The 17,613-nt window shown below is 39.2% G+C and overlaps 1 protein-coding gene across 1 annotated transcript in view; it reads right to left on the reverse strand.

Moving 5' to 3' along the window:
* Positions 1-17,613, reverse strand: part of PIEZO2 (piezo type mechanosensitive ion channel component 2) — a 318,339-nt gene that overhangs the window by 61,424 nt on the left and 239,302 nt on the right. The window contains exons 18-25 of the mRNA XM_067290714.1: positions 16,438-16,664; positions 13,480-13,640; positions 12,053-12,229; positions 11,749-11,874; positions 9,561-9,761; positions 7,516-7,720; positions 7,271-7,372; positions 6,630-6,795 (exon numbers count right to left, since the gene is read on the reverse strand). Coding sequence (XP_067146815.1) covers positions 6,630-6,795; positions 7,271-7,372; positions 7,516-7,720; positions 9,561-9,761; positions 11,749-11,874; positions 12,053-12,229; positions 13,480-13,640; positions 16,438-16,664 — 1,365 coding nt within the window. The remainder of the gene's footprint in view (positions 1-6,629; positions 6,796-7,270; positions 7,373-7,515; positions 7,721-9,560; positions 9,762-11,748; positions 11,875-12,052; positions 12,230-13,479; positions 13,641-16,437; positions 16,665-17,613) is intronic.

Raw genomic sequence — 17,613 nt, forward strand, 5'->3', positions numbered from 1 at the left:
GATTTGTCAGGAAACCAGGCAGGGAGACAGCACTATAGGAGCATACTTATACAGAAGCCAAACGATGTAAGGAGTAAATGAACTAAATGCACTGTATGAAGCCACACAAAAGGGCCTCTGCTGCTTGATGTTCTCAGGCTCAGAACTTTAGTATATAGGAGTATATATTTACAGTCCTACATTTATAGGCTGGTGTTACACAGGTTGCTTGCCGAAGCCAGCCAGAGAGACTTTTAATGAAAGGTTACGAGAAAGCTCCTTTATATTTATTTCCCACAGACGTTAAAGAAATTTACGGACTACTGCCTGTACAATCTAAAAATTTCATGATTTTAGAGATGCTATGGGTTTTGAGCAATACAACATTAATAAGTAGTCTATTGAACAGATCTTCAATAGCTTAATATGCACTAGAAATGGTGCTCTCATTGTTTCTGAAAAAAAACCCAACCTACCACAATATTTGGTATTCCATTAATAATAATTATTGATGTGTGGGATGTCTAGGAGGAGATCAGCTTTCTGACACTGTTCTTACAATTGCAATATTTGTCTTGTCCTCTGCTACCAACAAAATGCATCAGCATCTTTCGATAAAAGCCAAAAATAGAACTGAACTGACTAAACAAACAGGAATATCTTAACACACTTAAACAGACATGGACTCTGAACCTCAAAGACAACTGGAGCTGCCTGGATTCAAACTTTCCAACAGATATACATGGCATTTGGTTGAGGCAGGGTCCAACAGCAAATATCACTCTCAGATTAAAACTTCCAGAAATTAGAGAGAATATGAAAAGGAAGACAATAATTTAGCTATTTTCTCACTATAATGTTAACCATTTATTACATTCTCTGCAGTCATCTAAAATATTAAATACAACTGCTCTTCTCATTTTCAAAATATACAGTAAATATAATAGCACTGGACATCCCTAAACCAAAAAACAGCAAAACAAGGTGAAAAGAAAAGTGATGGCAAGACAACTGTGTCAAGCAACAAATGATGCAGTTGGTTCTTGGAGACGTAAATCTTTCTGATTTTCAAAAATATACAATTACAAGCAAGCCCATATATGAAAATGATTCCCAAGGACTTCACTTTGAAGCTGATGTCCTACAAAATGGTGTTTGAACAAGTCATTCAGGGCACACCTGACCTAATAAATATAATTGACCATCTCATGTACCTCTATGCTGGCCCAAGGACAGTGCCACACTGAACACAATGGACAGAACTACACAAGTAGTCTCAGGTACATGAAAATATTCCAGCAAACATACTTCTCGCAGCTGTAATATGCAAAAACTCATCTATTTGCCTATTACAGTATGAAATCATCTTCCAAGGATCTCCCTAATTTTCATTAGTTATTTAGAATAATATAGGAAGGTCAAATGCTGTAAGAGAAGGAATAAAGGTATGTCTTGGGGAGTTCTCAGCATACTGCCTCTCCAATCACAAGAGGAGGCAAGTGAGTGGAAACCTCATGAGAAAATGCTGTTAAAAAATCTGAGTATACATAAGCAAATATCTTGACTTCATATTGGGGTCCAGCTGCAGACAGAGCTGAGTCACAGAATTTGCCTTCTGTAGTGACAATGTTAGGTCTCTACTGTTCCTGTAAGATGAGGAAACTCTCTTCTTTCCATTTAACCAGTAGAGAAAAAATGAGCAAACTGAAGAATATAATACAAATCACAAAAATTCAAAGAAAATATTCTCAGGTGAAAGTCTTCAAAGACTGGCCAAATTCCATGTGGAAAAACAAAAAGTTAGGATGTGAGGAGTTTCAGTTCCTTGCTCTGGAGTTTATAATGCAGCCGTGGGGGACTGAAACAAAAAAGCCACCTTAGCAGCTAAGAAGACCCTGCATAAACACAGAGAGTTAGGGTGCTTATCCTCTTTTGGAAAACTTCTCCATAGACAGAAGAAAATGCTTAGTCTTCGATAGCATATAACATAATTTTATGCTTTCACTGTAGCACACAGATCCTTAGTTTAATGCTATGTAAACCTTTCAAATCTCATCTTCTAAGTGGTTGTTATATCCACATCCAATCACAGAGAGGAGAGGCCACTCTTGGGATGTAGTGTATTTCACAATACACTACAAAATCTGAGTCAGCTGCTTCCCAAGGGGACACTCCCACTCCCTTTCATCCCCTCAGCTGTGTGCTCCTGCCCCTTCTTTGGCTCTGGCTCTTTGAACTGGTTTAAAGAAGTAAATTTGCAAAAGTCTTATTTTAGGGGGACGACAGAAGGAAGGGAAAATTTTCTGCCCATTCAGCTAATGAACCAACTTATTGCTGGGCGTGACAAGTGCAATGGCCAGTTGGCAGAAATAGTGGGAGTGTAGCTGGAGGCAAGGAGTACAGCCAGACTTCCAAAGAAGATTAGCCACTAGTTTACCAAGAGCATCAAACTACAGCTCAGTATTGTTAGTCTGATAACCAACAAATGCAAAACTTATATAGAAGTAACCTGAAAGATAGATGAAAAAGAAAAAAAACCTCACACTGATAGGCCAACTGTGTCATCAGCAGGTCCCAATGATATTCTGGATGACATTTTAGAAAAATTTACTGTACCACTTTATTCAAAAACAGGAAGAACAAAATACAAAGTTCATTCGACCTATCCATCAAAACTATTGTAACCTTTGATGTCTGTCCATGTCAAATGATCTGCTTTATGTACTAAAGCTTTATTTGTCTTACCATGATCGCTTCAATATTTTATTTCCAGAGGGATTTATGTCTATTAATTTTTAACTGCAGTACAATCAAGCTGGTTGCAAAAAGACTTCTCTAGGTGTAGCTGTGTTCCCAGCGGGCTCAGTGATGAGTTTGGCTGTGGACAGTCTAGTGGCGCGACTTCTCTGCGTGCTGACACCGAGAGGCCCTGATGCTGTGGCCAATAATCCCTGTCATGGAAGGTGTTTGTCCTCAGTCAGCACTTTGAAACTTAGGGAAAAAGCACACTTTCCGTTGACACATTGATAAGCGATTATTATGCTGCCATGCTGACTGATAACTCAGTGCCTCTTCACATTGGCGGAGCTGTTGTTGTCTCTCTCCATTTCCTTCCCTTATCAGCCATCTGACTTGCTTTGCATGTGAGTCACCACCGTTGCATAACCGGGTGCAGATTTTAAAGGGAACAGTTCAGTGATTCGCTGTTAATAATATTTCTGCTCTTAAGACGTAATTAATTAGGATACCAAATTATTTCCCTATCAAAATCTAGAAGAACATCTGAAAGCTGCTTGGGAACTGAAATAAGAATTTTTCAGCATTAGAAACTGACTGTGGGAAAGGATTATACTCAGAGAGGTCACTTTAAATCCTGTATGAAAGCTCCTACTTCTATTCTTAAGCTTTATTTTTGTTTTAAACCCTTCAGTTGTGCTCTCCCTTGGGGTCAAACACATATCCCCTGAGAAATCTGAGGGTGGAAAGACAAGATAATCTCAGCAAATCTCTTCCTTAGACTGCATTTATCGTTGCTGATTTCATGTATTTCTCTGGGAAAATTAAGCATTTGGAGACATGTTCTTTTTCTGCCACTGTTTATATTGTAATAAAAAGCTTTTTAGCCTACTGGAACAGTGACTGCACAGCATCTTATCAAGGGAGAAGATGCATCAGAAGAGTGCTTGAGTCCACAGCTGCCAATTGTTTTATATGGCATTGAATACACATTGGGCTTCTCAGAAAACACATGAACGCTAAGCAATGATTACTTTGATACTTCGTAATTTATTCATAACCAAGTTGTCTTCATTTATTTGTTTGGTTCTTTCTGACTGACTTTTGGATAAATGCCATTTTTCATTTCACCTGCTTGGCTAAGCCTTGAACCAGGTTTCTGTCCATGTGAAGAAATATTTAGACTATTCCACAACTTTTGATGCAATGTGCAAAAACTATTTATAGACAAAGGCCTTTCAGTTCCAGATTGTCTTGAATGGATGCCAGATACATATATTTTCTTCTGAGATACACCTTCTGTAGATTCTCCAGAGCTTGAGAGTCCTCCTCTTTAAAGATTTATAATCCCCCATAAAAGATTGGAAGTCACCTTAAGAGACTATCCAGCCATTCTCTGGTCTTCTTTGAAGCAAATTAGGCATTTAAGATTTCATGTGGGCAGTGCAGTGTCTCAAAAATAACATGATTTAAAGCCCGGGAAAATCTGCATTGCAATGAAAGCATTGAGGGGGACACTTGAAGGCTTGAAGAAAGATCCCATCAAGAAGACAAGATCTGCTAAGCAGTTCACATTAAAGGCAGGTGTGTTTATACCTATCTACACACTCTGCAAGTATGTTCTCATTACAATTTCAGGAAGCTGTCACTTCAAACAAAGGAAAGAGTTACAGATTACCTGCCCCAGGATCTACAAGAAAAGACACCATAAACAGGCATTTCTTCTGTTCCTGAAATGAATGGATTTTCTATTCATTTGATGGAATTTTCAAACAAAAATGTCTCTGCTCTGTTTCCTTCTCTGCCTTGTTCTTTTCATTCCCTTTCTCATTCACACAGCATAAAACTATCACTCGAAACAGTCACACAGATTTCTGTATTTGGCTGGAACAAGTATAAAATTATCACAGCTTATTTGTTCAGTTGACCATTACTAATGGAACTGATTTTCTGTTTTTTCATATCCTCCACTAAGAATATTGCTAATGCCTAAACGCAAGTTGTAAACTCCCAGTCAAATGGCTGCATATTGTTAATCATCTATACGCTGATTTATTTTCTCATACCTGCCAAGTACTGTGTTTGAATGCACATGAGGCCACCAGTGACTTCAAGCTGATGCATACTGTGCATATGAATCAAAAGACAGAACTTAACCCAAAGGATTATGGAGAGGCAGCAGGCCAGTTCAGCTTGCACTTTGCTTTCCATTATAAACCTGACTCTGATTCCCATCCAAAATCTTCAAAGGACATCCTTTATGCTTCAAGCTTTTCATGCTGGGCCATTTGGGTATATCTTCTACAGACAACCAGAAATACCTATCAGATTCCAAGGAACTTTGAAAAGATGCCGAAAGAGATTGCTTAGAAAGCAGAGATTTTCTTGCTTCTTTTTCTCTCCTGAAGATAGCCGTCAAATATAGCCTCATCACTAATGAGTTTTTTCACAATGATTTTTTTCTGGGCTAAGGTGAGAAAATAAGATCTCTTCTTTCTGCCAGCAGCCACATCACCAGTGATGATCTTTCCCAGTGAGCAAGTACTTCAGAGTGCCTGGTGCAACTGCTGTATTAGTTTTTTGCTAACATGGATACTACGGCAGCGGCAACAAGAAAAACTCAACCACTCCCCCTACTTATTCCTCTCAGCTAAGCCCTATTTGGCAGATGTCTCTTGGAAAGCATCCCCACCTGATGGAGTATTTTGAAGAAGGGTTATGACTTCTTACCTTCTGTTTAGATTAGTGGATCTGGGGCACCCTGCCTGCTGTGTAGTTTGGAATATTGCACCCTGCAGCCAGAATGGACTATAAATCTCTGGGCAAGTGAGTCAACTGAACTGTATTTCAGTGGTCTCCTCTTTAAAGCGATTTCAAGACACACTTGGCCACCATTTCTAACAGAAACAGAAGGATCAGCATAAGATCTTAAGAAGGGATTTTGGTGACAACACTTCTCTGGTAAAAAAAATAAAAGTTTATCAGCAAAATTTGAAAAAAAAAAGATTTTGCTGGCCATTTTGTTATTCCTTTCACACTCAGACTTGTGTTGGTATCGTGCATTAGCTTTCAAGACAAACATTTAGCTTAGCAAAACACATTAGCTAATGAATCTTCCTCTTCCTGGTAACTCTCATAAAACTGCAGCAAACCTTCGCAGAGACCTTAAACTAAGATTATGCACAGAAGAAGTCAGAAGGGTTAAACTAATTTGTCTCTGCTGAAATATGATCACATAGAAATGGCTTTATTGTTCAAAGACCTGCTGGAGCAGATTGTCTCAGGCTCTGCCCCCCTTTTATGTTACTGAACTTCTTAAACAACCTTGTGTGTAATGTTGAGACAAGCCAGTTGCCCTTCCAAGACACTTTCAAGTTTCTTAGCTCTAGATGGAATAGCAGAAAGGACATTCTCATAGAGTATTATTTTGATTTTACTTGGACAACAACCCAGCAGGACATGACTGACCACTTTTGTGGGATTAAACATCTAGATGGGCAAGTTCAGACCACAGTGGGTTCTTGCTCACATGTGTGTGTTCTGGAGGAAGCCAAGGGAGTGATGAAGTCCACAACAGAAGCTGCCCCACAAGACATTCATGGAGGGAACATGCACTTTCAGGTAAATTTTTCACTGAACATCCCTTTGGGAATGGCACCACTTAGAATGGCAGCACCGCTTAGATGGCAGCACTTGGAGCAGCCAGTGTTAGAAACACTCTCTAGATTGTTTCCATCTGCCCTTTCCTAAGGCAGAAGCTAATTACCCAGAAACTATCTATCTTCTGTCTCATACAGCAGTAAAAGGTATGTTATGAGATAGGAACATATACAAATAACAGCAGTAAAATTGGAAGCTGTGAGAGTTGCTTTCACGCTAGAGAACTTTTCCAAGTTTTTAAGATTCAGCTTTACCGGCAGTGAATGAAGTCAGGAACCGGATTATGCTGGCTAAATGATGATGCCTCAAGATTCATGCAAATTTCCACATTGTCTCCAGCCATGATTCGTACTGCAGCTTTATTCTCATCTTCAAAAGTTTGCCTTTGTAAGGATGCACACAGCAGCAACATGAAATCATCTAGGAGGATAAAGTGGTTGAACGAAAAATCCAGCCATTAACTGAGGTGTAGGGAGTGGTGGTGACATGCTATAATGTAGTTACCTGGGTGTTTCCCACACTCTGAATCTATAAGACTGTGTTATTTTCAATGCATTTGACATCAGTCTGACATTTATTATTGCATTTAAATTTTTACCTGTCATCAGCTTCTATGTTTTTTTACTGTGAAAGAAATTAGAAAAGGGAAAAAAAATCACATTTTCTGATCCTGCTTCATTAAAAATGGGATACTGAATTTAAAAACAGATGCAGAACTTACTAATTCCTTGATATTTTTTATTTTACAGACAACCACACTTAGTATTCAACATCCCACAGAATATGTTAGCTTGCTCCTCTAGAGTAAATAAAAGGCTGGCTTCAATTTACATCGTACAGATGTATTAAGCAAAACACACATAAACACTTCACAACTATGTGCTAAAATACTTACAGACAAGGAAGACAGGATTTGGTTTCACAATGAAGTCTGGAAAATATAACCACTTTATGATGTTGGAGTTGAAGTTGGCATTACCACTTCTCCATGGATAGTCTATATGAGGGAAGCACGCAAAAATGCAATCAGTAGTTTATAACAATTACTTGACCCTTCTCTTCTGAATATTTATCAGTTTTCCAGCACTTTTCTGTAAAAGCAAGCAGCAATAATTATCCATAAAAGGAAAGTGTCCTTACCTTTACAAGGAGCAGGTGGAATGCCAATACAAAGGAAGTACTGGAACATAATGATGCATGCCAGAAAACAGCAATACTTTGGCCAGACCTCTGCAATAGCTTTTCTTCTACGTCGATACAATACAGCAATCAACCAGAAGGCATGAATCATGGCATAGAAATCCATTCGTTGACCAATTACGTTAATCGACAGAAGAAAACAGGTCTGGAGAAGTGACAAAGAAAAATAAGCAATAGTTAATATACTATTGCTATTGATCAGTCAGTATTGATAAACTATTCTGGATAATGACAGACACATGCAGGGGCTGAATGCAAACCAGCTCTTTGCAAGTCAACATACTAAAACAGTTCATATTGCTCCATTAGCAAATTCCCCGACCCCACCTCAACACCCCAAATTTTAGATGCTTTTCTATCAGTGTTGACTGTCTGAATACAGCAGTAAAGCAAGTTTCCATTATGTGATACCTAAAGATACAAAATGGAGAGAGCATTGTTACAGTAGCCTATATGTGAAATGTTTAATTGTTGCCAAGCAAAGTATATATTACACTGCCATATATTTTGATAGCACTTACAGATGTGAAAAAGGAACCATTAAGAATAACAACTAAAGCGTATCCTCATGTGGGAACCAGATGAAAAGAAAAAGGATTTAGACAATGTAACTTCTATTGGCTATAGACAAACCGAGTCAACTGCTGTAAGGCAGCTTTAGTTCTCCATTTTTCTTAAAGCTCTTTATCCCAGAGCATTTCTGTTCTATGGTTCCACTTAAAGTAGTTCCTTCACTCAGTGCCATGAAGCATGTTTTCAAACTTAGTGCATAATTCATAGTGAATAACTTATCCAACGGACTTCACTGTTTTGCTCTTCTCTCTCCTCCAACAGACTAGGATGAGATTAAATTTATTTCCTGCAGAAAATAACTTGCTGATTAATTTTAATTTTGATTCATTCCTAATCCTCAGATTGGCTGTGAGCAGTTTACTGTTTATCAGTAACAAGGAGTGGTGGTGTTTATTTCTGACTGCACACATAGGTAAAGAACATCATTATGATTAGATTTGGGGTGTATTAGCCTAGGAGTTCAACACATGCTTTCTGAAGATAACCTCTGAAATTTGTGAAAAAATCACTATTTCTACATTTTTGAAAGCACACTTCATGTGCCTATGAACATACAGAGGAGGTGAGAACACAGACAAAGCAAGTTTGAGGGTTTTTTTGCGGCACTCATTCAGCAATAGCTGCATGCATTTTTTGAGCCTAAACCCCCTCTACTTTTCATTAGTGCCACTGCTGCTGACACAACAGACAAGCTGACCTTCTACTTAATAAGACACCTACCAGAGATTTAAGGTATGTCACAGATCTTCAGAAAAATCCCTTCACTTGTTTGTATTTGCCTCTCTCCTTATTCTCTGTGTTGCTTGTCTACTGAAAAGTTCTTTGGAGGAAGAATTTTGTCTTACACCAGTGGCACAAAGCAGCAAGAAGCTCCCCTGGAGCTCTTGCTCCTGCAGATTGTTAGCAGTTATAGCAACAAGCGTAAAAGGAAGGATGCCCTTGTGCAGCCGGAGGCAAGAAAAGTTTAGAAATGATTAAACAGAGACAGTGGCATGCTAGCCCCAGCTTCCTTCTTCTGCTCCTGTAGTATTTGGTTCACTTTGTGTGTGTATGCGCATGCGCACGTATGTATGTGTGTGTGCACGCAGGTTTGTGTGCATGCACAGATGTGCATGGGAGGGCATTCCTCAATTCTGTCCCTGGACTTGCCTGTTACCACTTCTGTTGAGTTAAAAACTAGCAGATCTGGTCAATGGAAAACAGTAGTAAAAGAAAACAAATAATAAGGCATGAAAAGAAAACCAAGAGGAAAACCACTACTAGCAGAGAGATGGTAACTGTGGCAAGGTCTGATGTGGGTGATGACTATGAAACATCCAGCTGTCAAACATAGCTCAAGCTAGTATCCAAAAACCACACAACCAAAAGGTTTGGAATGATAGTCTAAATAAAATTAGTATATTATGATTTACCTCCAAACCAAACTTGTAGAAGAAGTAGTTTATGAAATACTTGACACAGTTTACCAGTCCATCATCCAGATGTGCTCTTGTAATATCATGGAAAATGGTTTTAGTCACAGGTGTAGTAAGATTATTTCGACATCTGTAGTACTCTTGATGACGGTAAATTGTAACTTCAAAGGCCAGAATAGCCAGCATCAGTAAGTTGTTCTATGGGACATACAACCAGAACACCAATACAAATCAAAACCACAAGAAGCTATAAAACTTTCTGATAAGCATAAACCAATGAACACTCAAATGGATGTTACCACTCAAAGCTTCTGTATTCCAAGATGCACTGGGACTTACTTACATCTCCTAACATTGAAACAAAGTGCAGTTCCTACCACTTGTGAGATTTTGATGAAATGTACTGACATTCAGAAGATATGTTTGAAGACATTCATTAAAAAATACTACAAAGAAAACAAGCTGTGGAAAGGAAGGGAAGTGAAAATTCATTAACACATCCATGTGCCCTCTCTTAAGTTTCATGGCTTCTCTGAAGATATCATGCTTTGCTTTGTGGGGATGCCAGGCTACAAGCGTTCACAAAGCTTTCAAGTATCAGTTGCAGGGACTCGCTGCAAGCACTAACTCCTTAAAACTGCAAGCACCTTGGACAATGCAAATATATCCTGGATATCTTTTTAAATTAACAATGATTAGTTTAACTATCAGTCTTGACTCAGGCAGAGCTCTTTCTGTCCCAGCACCAGGTCGACTAGGACGCAGTCTTGATGAGTTTTTGATTCTGTGATGAGCTTTTTCTCTAGGGAGACCTGCCCTGTGCTCCATGGAAGAGAGGTGATAACCAACGTCAAAAGTTGGTTAAAAAGACCAGCCCAGAGAATTTTCCTCAAGAAAGCCACAGCTGAAGCTGAAGTGCCAACTCTAGATCTCTCTTCACTGAGAAATATTTGGGACAAGAAAGTCCTGAGACAGGTGCTTCTGGTCTTTTCTGACAAGTTATTTTTGTTTGTTGTCCCTGGGCTTCCCAGTCATGCTGGGGAGGGATTTACACAATCCATCATGGATATTTTCTTCACTTCAACAGTGCAGACATTTTGAATGCCTATCTTTAAAGGGACTTTAAAGAAACTTGAAGCTTGGGGACTTCAGGTCTAGCACAGGATTAATTCTTCTAGATAGAGGGGACATCTTCATTGCTATTAAGTCAATGAAAATGAATCTAGAATAATTTCTAATGCCAAAATATTATCTATTTACAACTGCAAAGCTGCTAGCATCAAGCCAGACACCACTAGGCAACTTCACCCTCCATGAAGAACTCTTGTGTCAGCAATTGCTCTTCCCCATGTATATTCTTAACTGTGGGAGGTGCGTGGCATGACCAGGGTTTAATAAAGTATTTTGACTGTATTGGCAAAAAAAGCTTGGCAGGTCTGCCCTCCACAAACAAAGCGCATGGAGGCAAGTTGTCAGGAAAGAAACGAGGAATAAACCTACAGTTAGATCAAAACTTGCTGTTGTTCAGCTAACGAGTTTCTGATTACCTTAAACAATGAATACAGGACTTCAGAGATTCTTTAAACCAAGAGGAGTCATGCAAGATTTCCTCTGGGAGTTGACATGCTTTTATTTTAAATAGGATTTTTAAATCAAAACAGGAATGATAAAATATTGCTCATGGTCATTAAGCAAAAAGAAGAAGAAGAAAAAAATACATCAGTTTACTAGTGTCCGAATGAATTATTTGCTTACCTCATTACATTTTCTAAATTGTGGCTAAGGAATAAGCACTTAAAAAAACCCCTGCTTATAGCAGATATTATCATTCAAGGCAATTATTCCAGTTAGACTCTTCAGTCCTTTGGTATCTGAAAGCTCTTTACCTATTTATTACTTACAGCTCTTAAATAGAACATCCTTAGAGTACTTTTAACAGATGTAGAGTCAGAAAGCCATACTTCTACATGCAGCTTATCTCAATTGATACATGGGACCTCCCGAAACATGGCTGGAAATGCCCTGCATAATAGATACAGCATTCTGCTTTCTCTTCCCCTCCATACTTCCCTATTATCAACAGCTTGCATCAAATATTTTGTGTGGCTGATGATATATTTCAAAGGCATTGCTAATTTCATCACAAGTAAGAAAATATCTCAATACAGATAATTAAAGAAGTTACCCTTAAGTACACAAGCAGAGGATAAGATTTCCTCAATCCAACCCACTCTGCAGGATCAACTGGCCCACTGTAGAGGACTGAAGTTTTCAGTTCTTCTAAATTGACTGCAGTTTCATTCTCTCCAGGCTAAAAAGAAAATGCAATGGTTTATAAAAAATCTCTTTGAAGCTGCTTGGGGTGGCAATGATAATCAGCAAAAATACATCAGGTGTATTGTAGTTTTCAGTACTTGATACGCTTCCTTTGTTCCTCTTTATTGAAGAAGGCAGCAGTCAAACCCTTTTTAGTATGTACTTGTACTCACCAATGTACAGTTACTGGAAAAAGTGCTGGGATCAATAGACGTGAGCTGGTACAACATTTTGCAGACAATAATCACACATGTCCAAACAGTGCAGATACTGGATGCCAATGGACGAAACTGAGCATATGGCAAAGCAAGAGCCCAGGTAATTAAAAACACAAAGTTAAACAGAGACACCTGAAAACACAAAAACAGGATGGAGAGAAATTACATGGACTAGCAAGAGAACTGAGAAAGTCTGACCTCTTCCATAATCATTCAAAATAAATCACTCAAAACAAAGGGACATAGAGAAACTGTGAGAAAAATGCTGAAAAAAACATTTACAACAATACAACAATAGACACAAAGTGGTCAGTGAAGAAGGGAAAACTTAATAGTCAGTTTAGGAAGAACATTATCTCCTAAATAATATTAATCCTATTAGATCCACAAAACTACATACCCACCCTACAAACAATAGCATGTGAAAAACAAGGGACCAGGAGTACACATGAAACAAGGAAGAGATGGCATGGATTTGTGTGTCTATGGAACTTGCCTTCATCCTTTTGACCTTTTTTCCCAGAGATATGAGAAAAAGGACTTTGATTTTGCTATTTAGTGAATCTGGTCTTACTCAGTTCAAGAAATGGCTATGCTGGAAGGAGAACTTACACTGGTTGCACAAAGGCACAGCTACATATGTTGTTCCATTTTCTTAAGGTGTATTTCCATGTTCCTGTTTCTTCAGCATCAGATCCAGTTAAAGTAATTCTCTTAGATGATCCTTCCCAACTCTTTTCTACACCCTCCATCCCTGGATGATGCCCACACATCGCTTGTGTAGCTATTCTAAAGGAGATCAGTGAAGTAATCAGATTGAAAAAAACCTAGAACAGAACATTTTTCCTTTGGGAAAAGGGGGCTGGGAGAGAAATGGTTTTTTCTTCCCCCAGAAGTTTGTCTGCTTGTTAATTTCTAAATCTGGATATTTCACTGACCTGATTCAGAACCCAGACATACAAATATCTGACCCTGCATGGCTGAAGGAGGCAGGAAAGAGTGAGATAACAACTACATGGATATGGGGTGCAAAAAGGAGAACGACTCAAACAGATTTAGTGATGTGAAATGCCACTGTGCTGTGAAATGACTGCTGGCTGGAGGGGGAAGGATGGAAAGGATTACATCTCTGAGTCAAAAGAATTAATCTAACAAAACCTTAATATCTGGATAGAGAGGGAGGGCTGAGAACATCTGGGGAGGAAGAATATCACTGTGGGAGGAAGAAGTCAGGGCAGGTCCCCAGCTGCTGACAAGCCCCGTTGGATCCCACAACTTCAGTAAGGTCTAAGATGAAGAAGCAGGTCTCTCCCTATGCTTGGACCACTGATGCTGACAAACCTCCATCACAGGCAAGATTTTGACAGTGGGTGTTTACTTGCCTCTTTCACTGTGACCCAGATGATGTAAGAGGAAACAATTTTGATGATGTGCAGCTCCAAAAGCCACCACACAAAGACTTGCATCTTATGAAAATACTCCAGGAATTTCAAAAACAGCACTGTAAGGCGGTCGATCACCAGATGCCACTTGTTCTTTAAGTCTGCAGAGATGGCCAAGCATTGGGAGGAGAAAAACAGTAAGTTTCTGTAAAAAGGGATGCTTCAACAGGCAACAACAAGCTTCCTACTTCTGCTCTTTTAGCCTTAAATTAAGGCATGAAGGAGGTTAAATCCATGGTTCAGTGGTTAACTAAGACAAAATGGGGTTGAGGCCTAATCAGCTGTGGTGGTCTCCCTTCTGTCTCACATCCAGCAAAAAGCTTCCCCACTTCAGAAGTGTTGGTGGCAGCTTGCCTTGCCAATTCTGCTTTTATTCCTCTCTAACAGAGGCCTTTTTGGGCTCCATTTTCCTCCAGTGTCTTTGGATCTGAACTTAGGCCTAGACCTCAGGCTCACCAGCCCACAGTTTGACATTTGGAAGACATGGACCCAGCCTGTTTTCAGAAAGCACAAAATACTGTTTAGAAAGCTTTTCAGACAGTTTGGAAGAGATCCATGCATGCTACAAGTGGGATTCTTATCACATAGCTTCAGATGGCTATACTATAGATGTCTAAATTTGTCAGCATCATCTGTATTGCCTTGCGACCAAGGCATACCCCTAGGGTGCAATTTATGCCATCCCAAGATAGACATCTAAAATAGTTAAGACAAATTGCAGTCCAGAAAAGCCTATTTCTCTCAGTTGGAAAGGGAGCTCTAGCAAATTAAGATCACTAATTTGGTGACTGAAGCTGGGTGAACGTATCCTTTCACAGATGATATTTTGCTATAAAAGTCATCCTTCCAAAAAAATAACCCAAGGTGTAAGAATGTGGCAACAGGAAAAGTCTGTTACCTATGAGTATATAGGATAATACACATGCTGAACAGTGCTAAGTGCAGTCTCTGCTTGTGGGCTGGCTAGAAAGTCTCATACATATTTGCAAGAAGTCTTCATACTGTATTAGAAGTTTCAAAGTATTTTGGAGACTAGGAAGGACTTTATATGCTGTGAGAACATTCTGATAGTAAATATGAAACATCAGAAATGGAAACATTTAAGAATGATACCAAAACACATCACTGTCTAATCTTGTAAAAATGCAAAGGAGTGATCACCTTCTATATGCAATTATTTCAACTTATCTGGTCATTTTGTAAAAAAAGCAAACCCACATGATTATTCTGCGCATATTTGTTGTGAAAAAAACACATGCACTTTTGTGTGAAAAAGCTGACTTTTGAATCAAAGTCCAATCAAACTGACCATCAAATTCCAAATTCTAGATTTTTTTCTTCTGTCCCTTTTCCCCAAGCACAACTTAGAAAATCCTAATAAAAATACTAAGTGGTGTAAATTCCATGAGCTTAAATTGATTAAGCAATAGAACTCCATTCCTACATAAGTGCTTTTATAAGTGTAACGGGTGTATTTTAGGAAAGTATTCATAGAATTAGATGTTTTCCCTCACTCTATCACAGTATTTGTTTAAATTTGTATTGTGCAAGGTACACCCAGATGGTGCCAATTAAGTGGGGCAGGACAAGGAAGTATTGTAGAAGGCTCTGTCTGCACGTCTAGGATAATATAGAGAAAAAGGCACTATAATCACAGAGGATAAAATACAGGCCTGAGTACATTGATTGAAAAATTGCATATTACTTCATAACAAAAACTGCATACACAAATGTGTTAAAATAATATTAGCAACTCCAACTTCTTGGCCATTTAACAATAATGTAACCCTTTGGCATAAATGCATGCATATACAGCCTAAAGATGCATCACACAGTTGCTGTTGTCAAGCCCCACTCGCAACAGTACAGAGAAAAGGCCCCAGGGAGGAGGTGGCAGCTCCCTGCTTCCCTGCCTGGGTCTCTCACTGCACAGGGCAACCTTCAACAGCTGGCCTTGGCACCCAAACCCGTCCGGCACATAGGGATGGCCAGAGTGCAACAAACTCTCCTCAGAGACCGTGAGAGGGCTGGCCAAGAGAGATTTCCATGCACCATGAATGCCTCTTTGAGGGGGGACTTCCCAGCCAGGAAAGAGGTTCAGCTCAGCTGCCCAGGGGCAGCTAAGCCAGACTGAATTGCCATTTTGCCTTGACAATGACCCTGTCCGTATTTCTGTGTCACAATCCTATGCATGTTGGCATAAGCAGCCAAGTCCATGGTAAGGCTACTTCCAGACAGTTTGGTTTCCTTGGGTGTTAAATGCTCCTCACCGGTTTTCATTCATGGCTTATGTTCCTAACTGAATTATGGAAATAATGCATGTTAGGAGCTCATGCGAGGAATATCAAAGATGACAACATCGGCCTCACCCACATCTGCCCTCAGGCATTTTTATGTTCATCTGGCATCAAATACACATTCAGAAGTGAAAAATATGACACTAATGTGCACATGAATAATGAAGCAAAGCCATTTGGAACTTCTGGAGTGAAGTGCCCTGAAAGCATACAATGTCAGAGATTAAAAATGTACGTGTATTTTCTTTATTTTAAAGAGATTCACTCTGAAGGAGTTCCTAGGATTTGGGGTAACCTCCTACTAACCCATCCTGTACCACCTAGAAGACATTCCTCCTAAGAAAGAGGGTTTTGTTTGGTTTTGTTTTCATTCTCTGAGCACCTTACAGATAACAGTATGATTTCTCCCTAGAAGAAACTGCAGACTGTTGAATAATTGACAAGCAGCCATTTGCTCAATGGAGGCGGCTTTGGCAAAGACATGCAAAATTAGAAGGGAAAAGTGGCAAATGAAGCGAGCAGGGATGATCAAGAATGAACTGCCTGTTGCCACTGTTAAATGAGGATAAGGAAGGCAAAACTAGCGATCTTCAGAGCTTACCTGTAGTTTCTTCTTCCTCTGATTCATTGTCTTCATCATCATCTTCCTTCTCCTTGTCTTCCTCATCTTCTTTTTCTTTTTCATCCCTCCCTTTCCCTCCCTCCCCATCTGGCTCTTCCACTCTTTTCTCACCAGCCTCTTCTAGCATTTTATCCTCTTCCTCTTCATTGCTGGCTCTTAAATTCATCATAGTTATATCAGGCAGGCTTCCATCTTGGTGCACCAGTCTGTTGGTAAATAGTAGCATGTCAGCAAACTGAGCAGTAGTGACATGATAGGTTTTTTCTTTTTCAAGATGTATAATTAGAAAAAATAAACAAACTTGTTCATGGAAAATGCCTTAGAAGTGGAAAAGTTAATGATTCTGGTACTTTCTGCAAACACATACTGCAAGTTGAGTTGGAATGCATCAGTAACTACTTCTCACTCAGATACTAATGGTTAGTTAGTAATGAGTGGTATTGACACTTAAACTTGACATTTTCCCCATTGGAGAAAATGGTCAGAGTTTAAGATGTAGAAGCATGAAATGACATTGTTTAAGAGCAAACATTTCATGACTTCACAGGGGACTTACTCATTTTGGTGGTTTGGTATTTTTTTCTTGAGGCTGCTCATAGTAATTGGAACAGAAAGAAAAAGGGAGATGAGAACAGAGGGATTACAGAAGAAGGTCATTGACAAATATGTCATGCTACATCACAAGTAATAAAGCATTCTCCTACTCCATCTGCAGAAGCCTTCCAATGCCAAGAGCATGCCATCATGACATTCACAGGGCGCTTCTATAAAGGAACACAGAACTGCAGCACAGATGGAAAGGGGGCGAACTATTTACACCAGTGCTAAACAGGGTTAATATTACCCCATGCTGTCAGTAAGGCAGCTCAAGTATCCTCACAAGTATCTGATGGATATTGTAAATATATTTTCATCTTCTTCCAATTGAAAGATGCAACTGGGAAGCCAAGGAATTTGCAAGTATTCTTCTGGCTATAAGTTTGTGAACAAACTAAAGGAAAAATTCCATAGCTGGGGATTCAGTTTATTCTATCATATCTTTCTTTGCTAGTGTCATTCATTCTCTCTCTTTTCTACACCTCACAAAGATTTTTCCTTAAATTTAGAACTGGCCCGTACTAAACCTATTAGTGCTTTTCAGACTACCAAAATTGA

This window comes from Apteryx mantelli, chromosome 2 (genome assembly GCF_036417845.1).
Source record: "Apteryx mantelli isolate bAptMan1 chromosome 2, bAptMan1.hap1, whole genome shotgun sequence".
Taxonomy (NCBI): Eukaryota; Metazoa; Chordata; class Aves; order Apterygiformes; family Apterygidae; genus Apteryx; species Apteryx mantelli.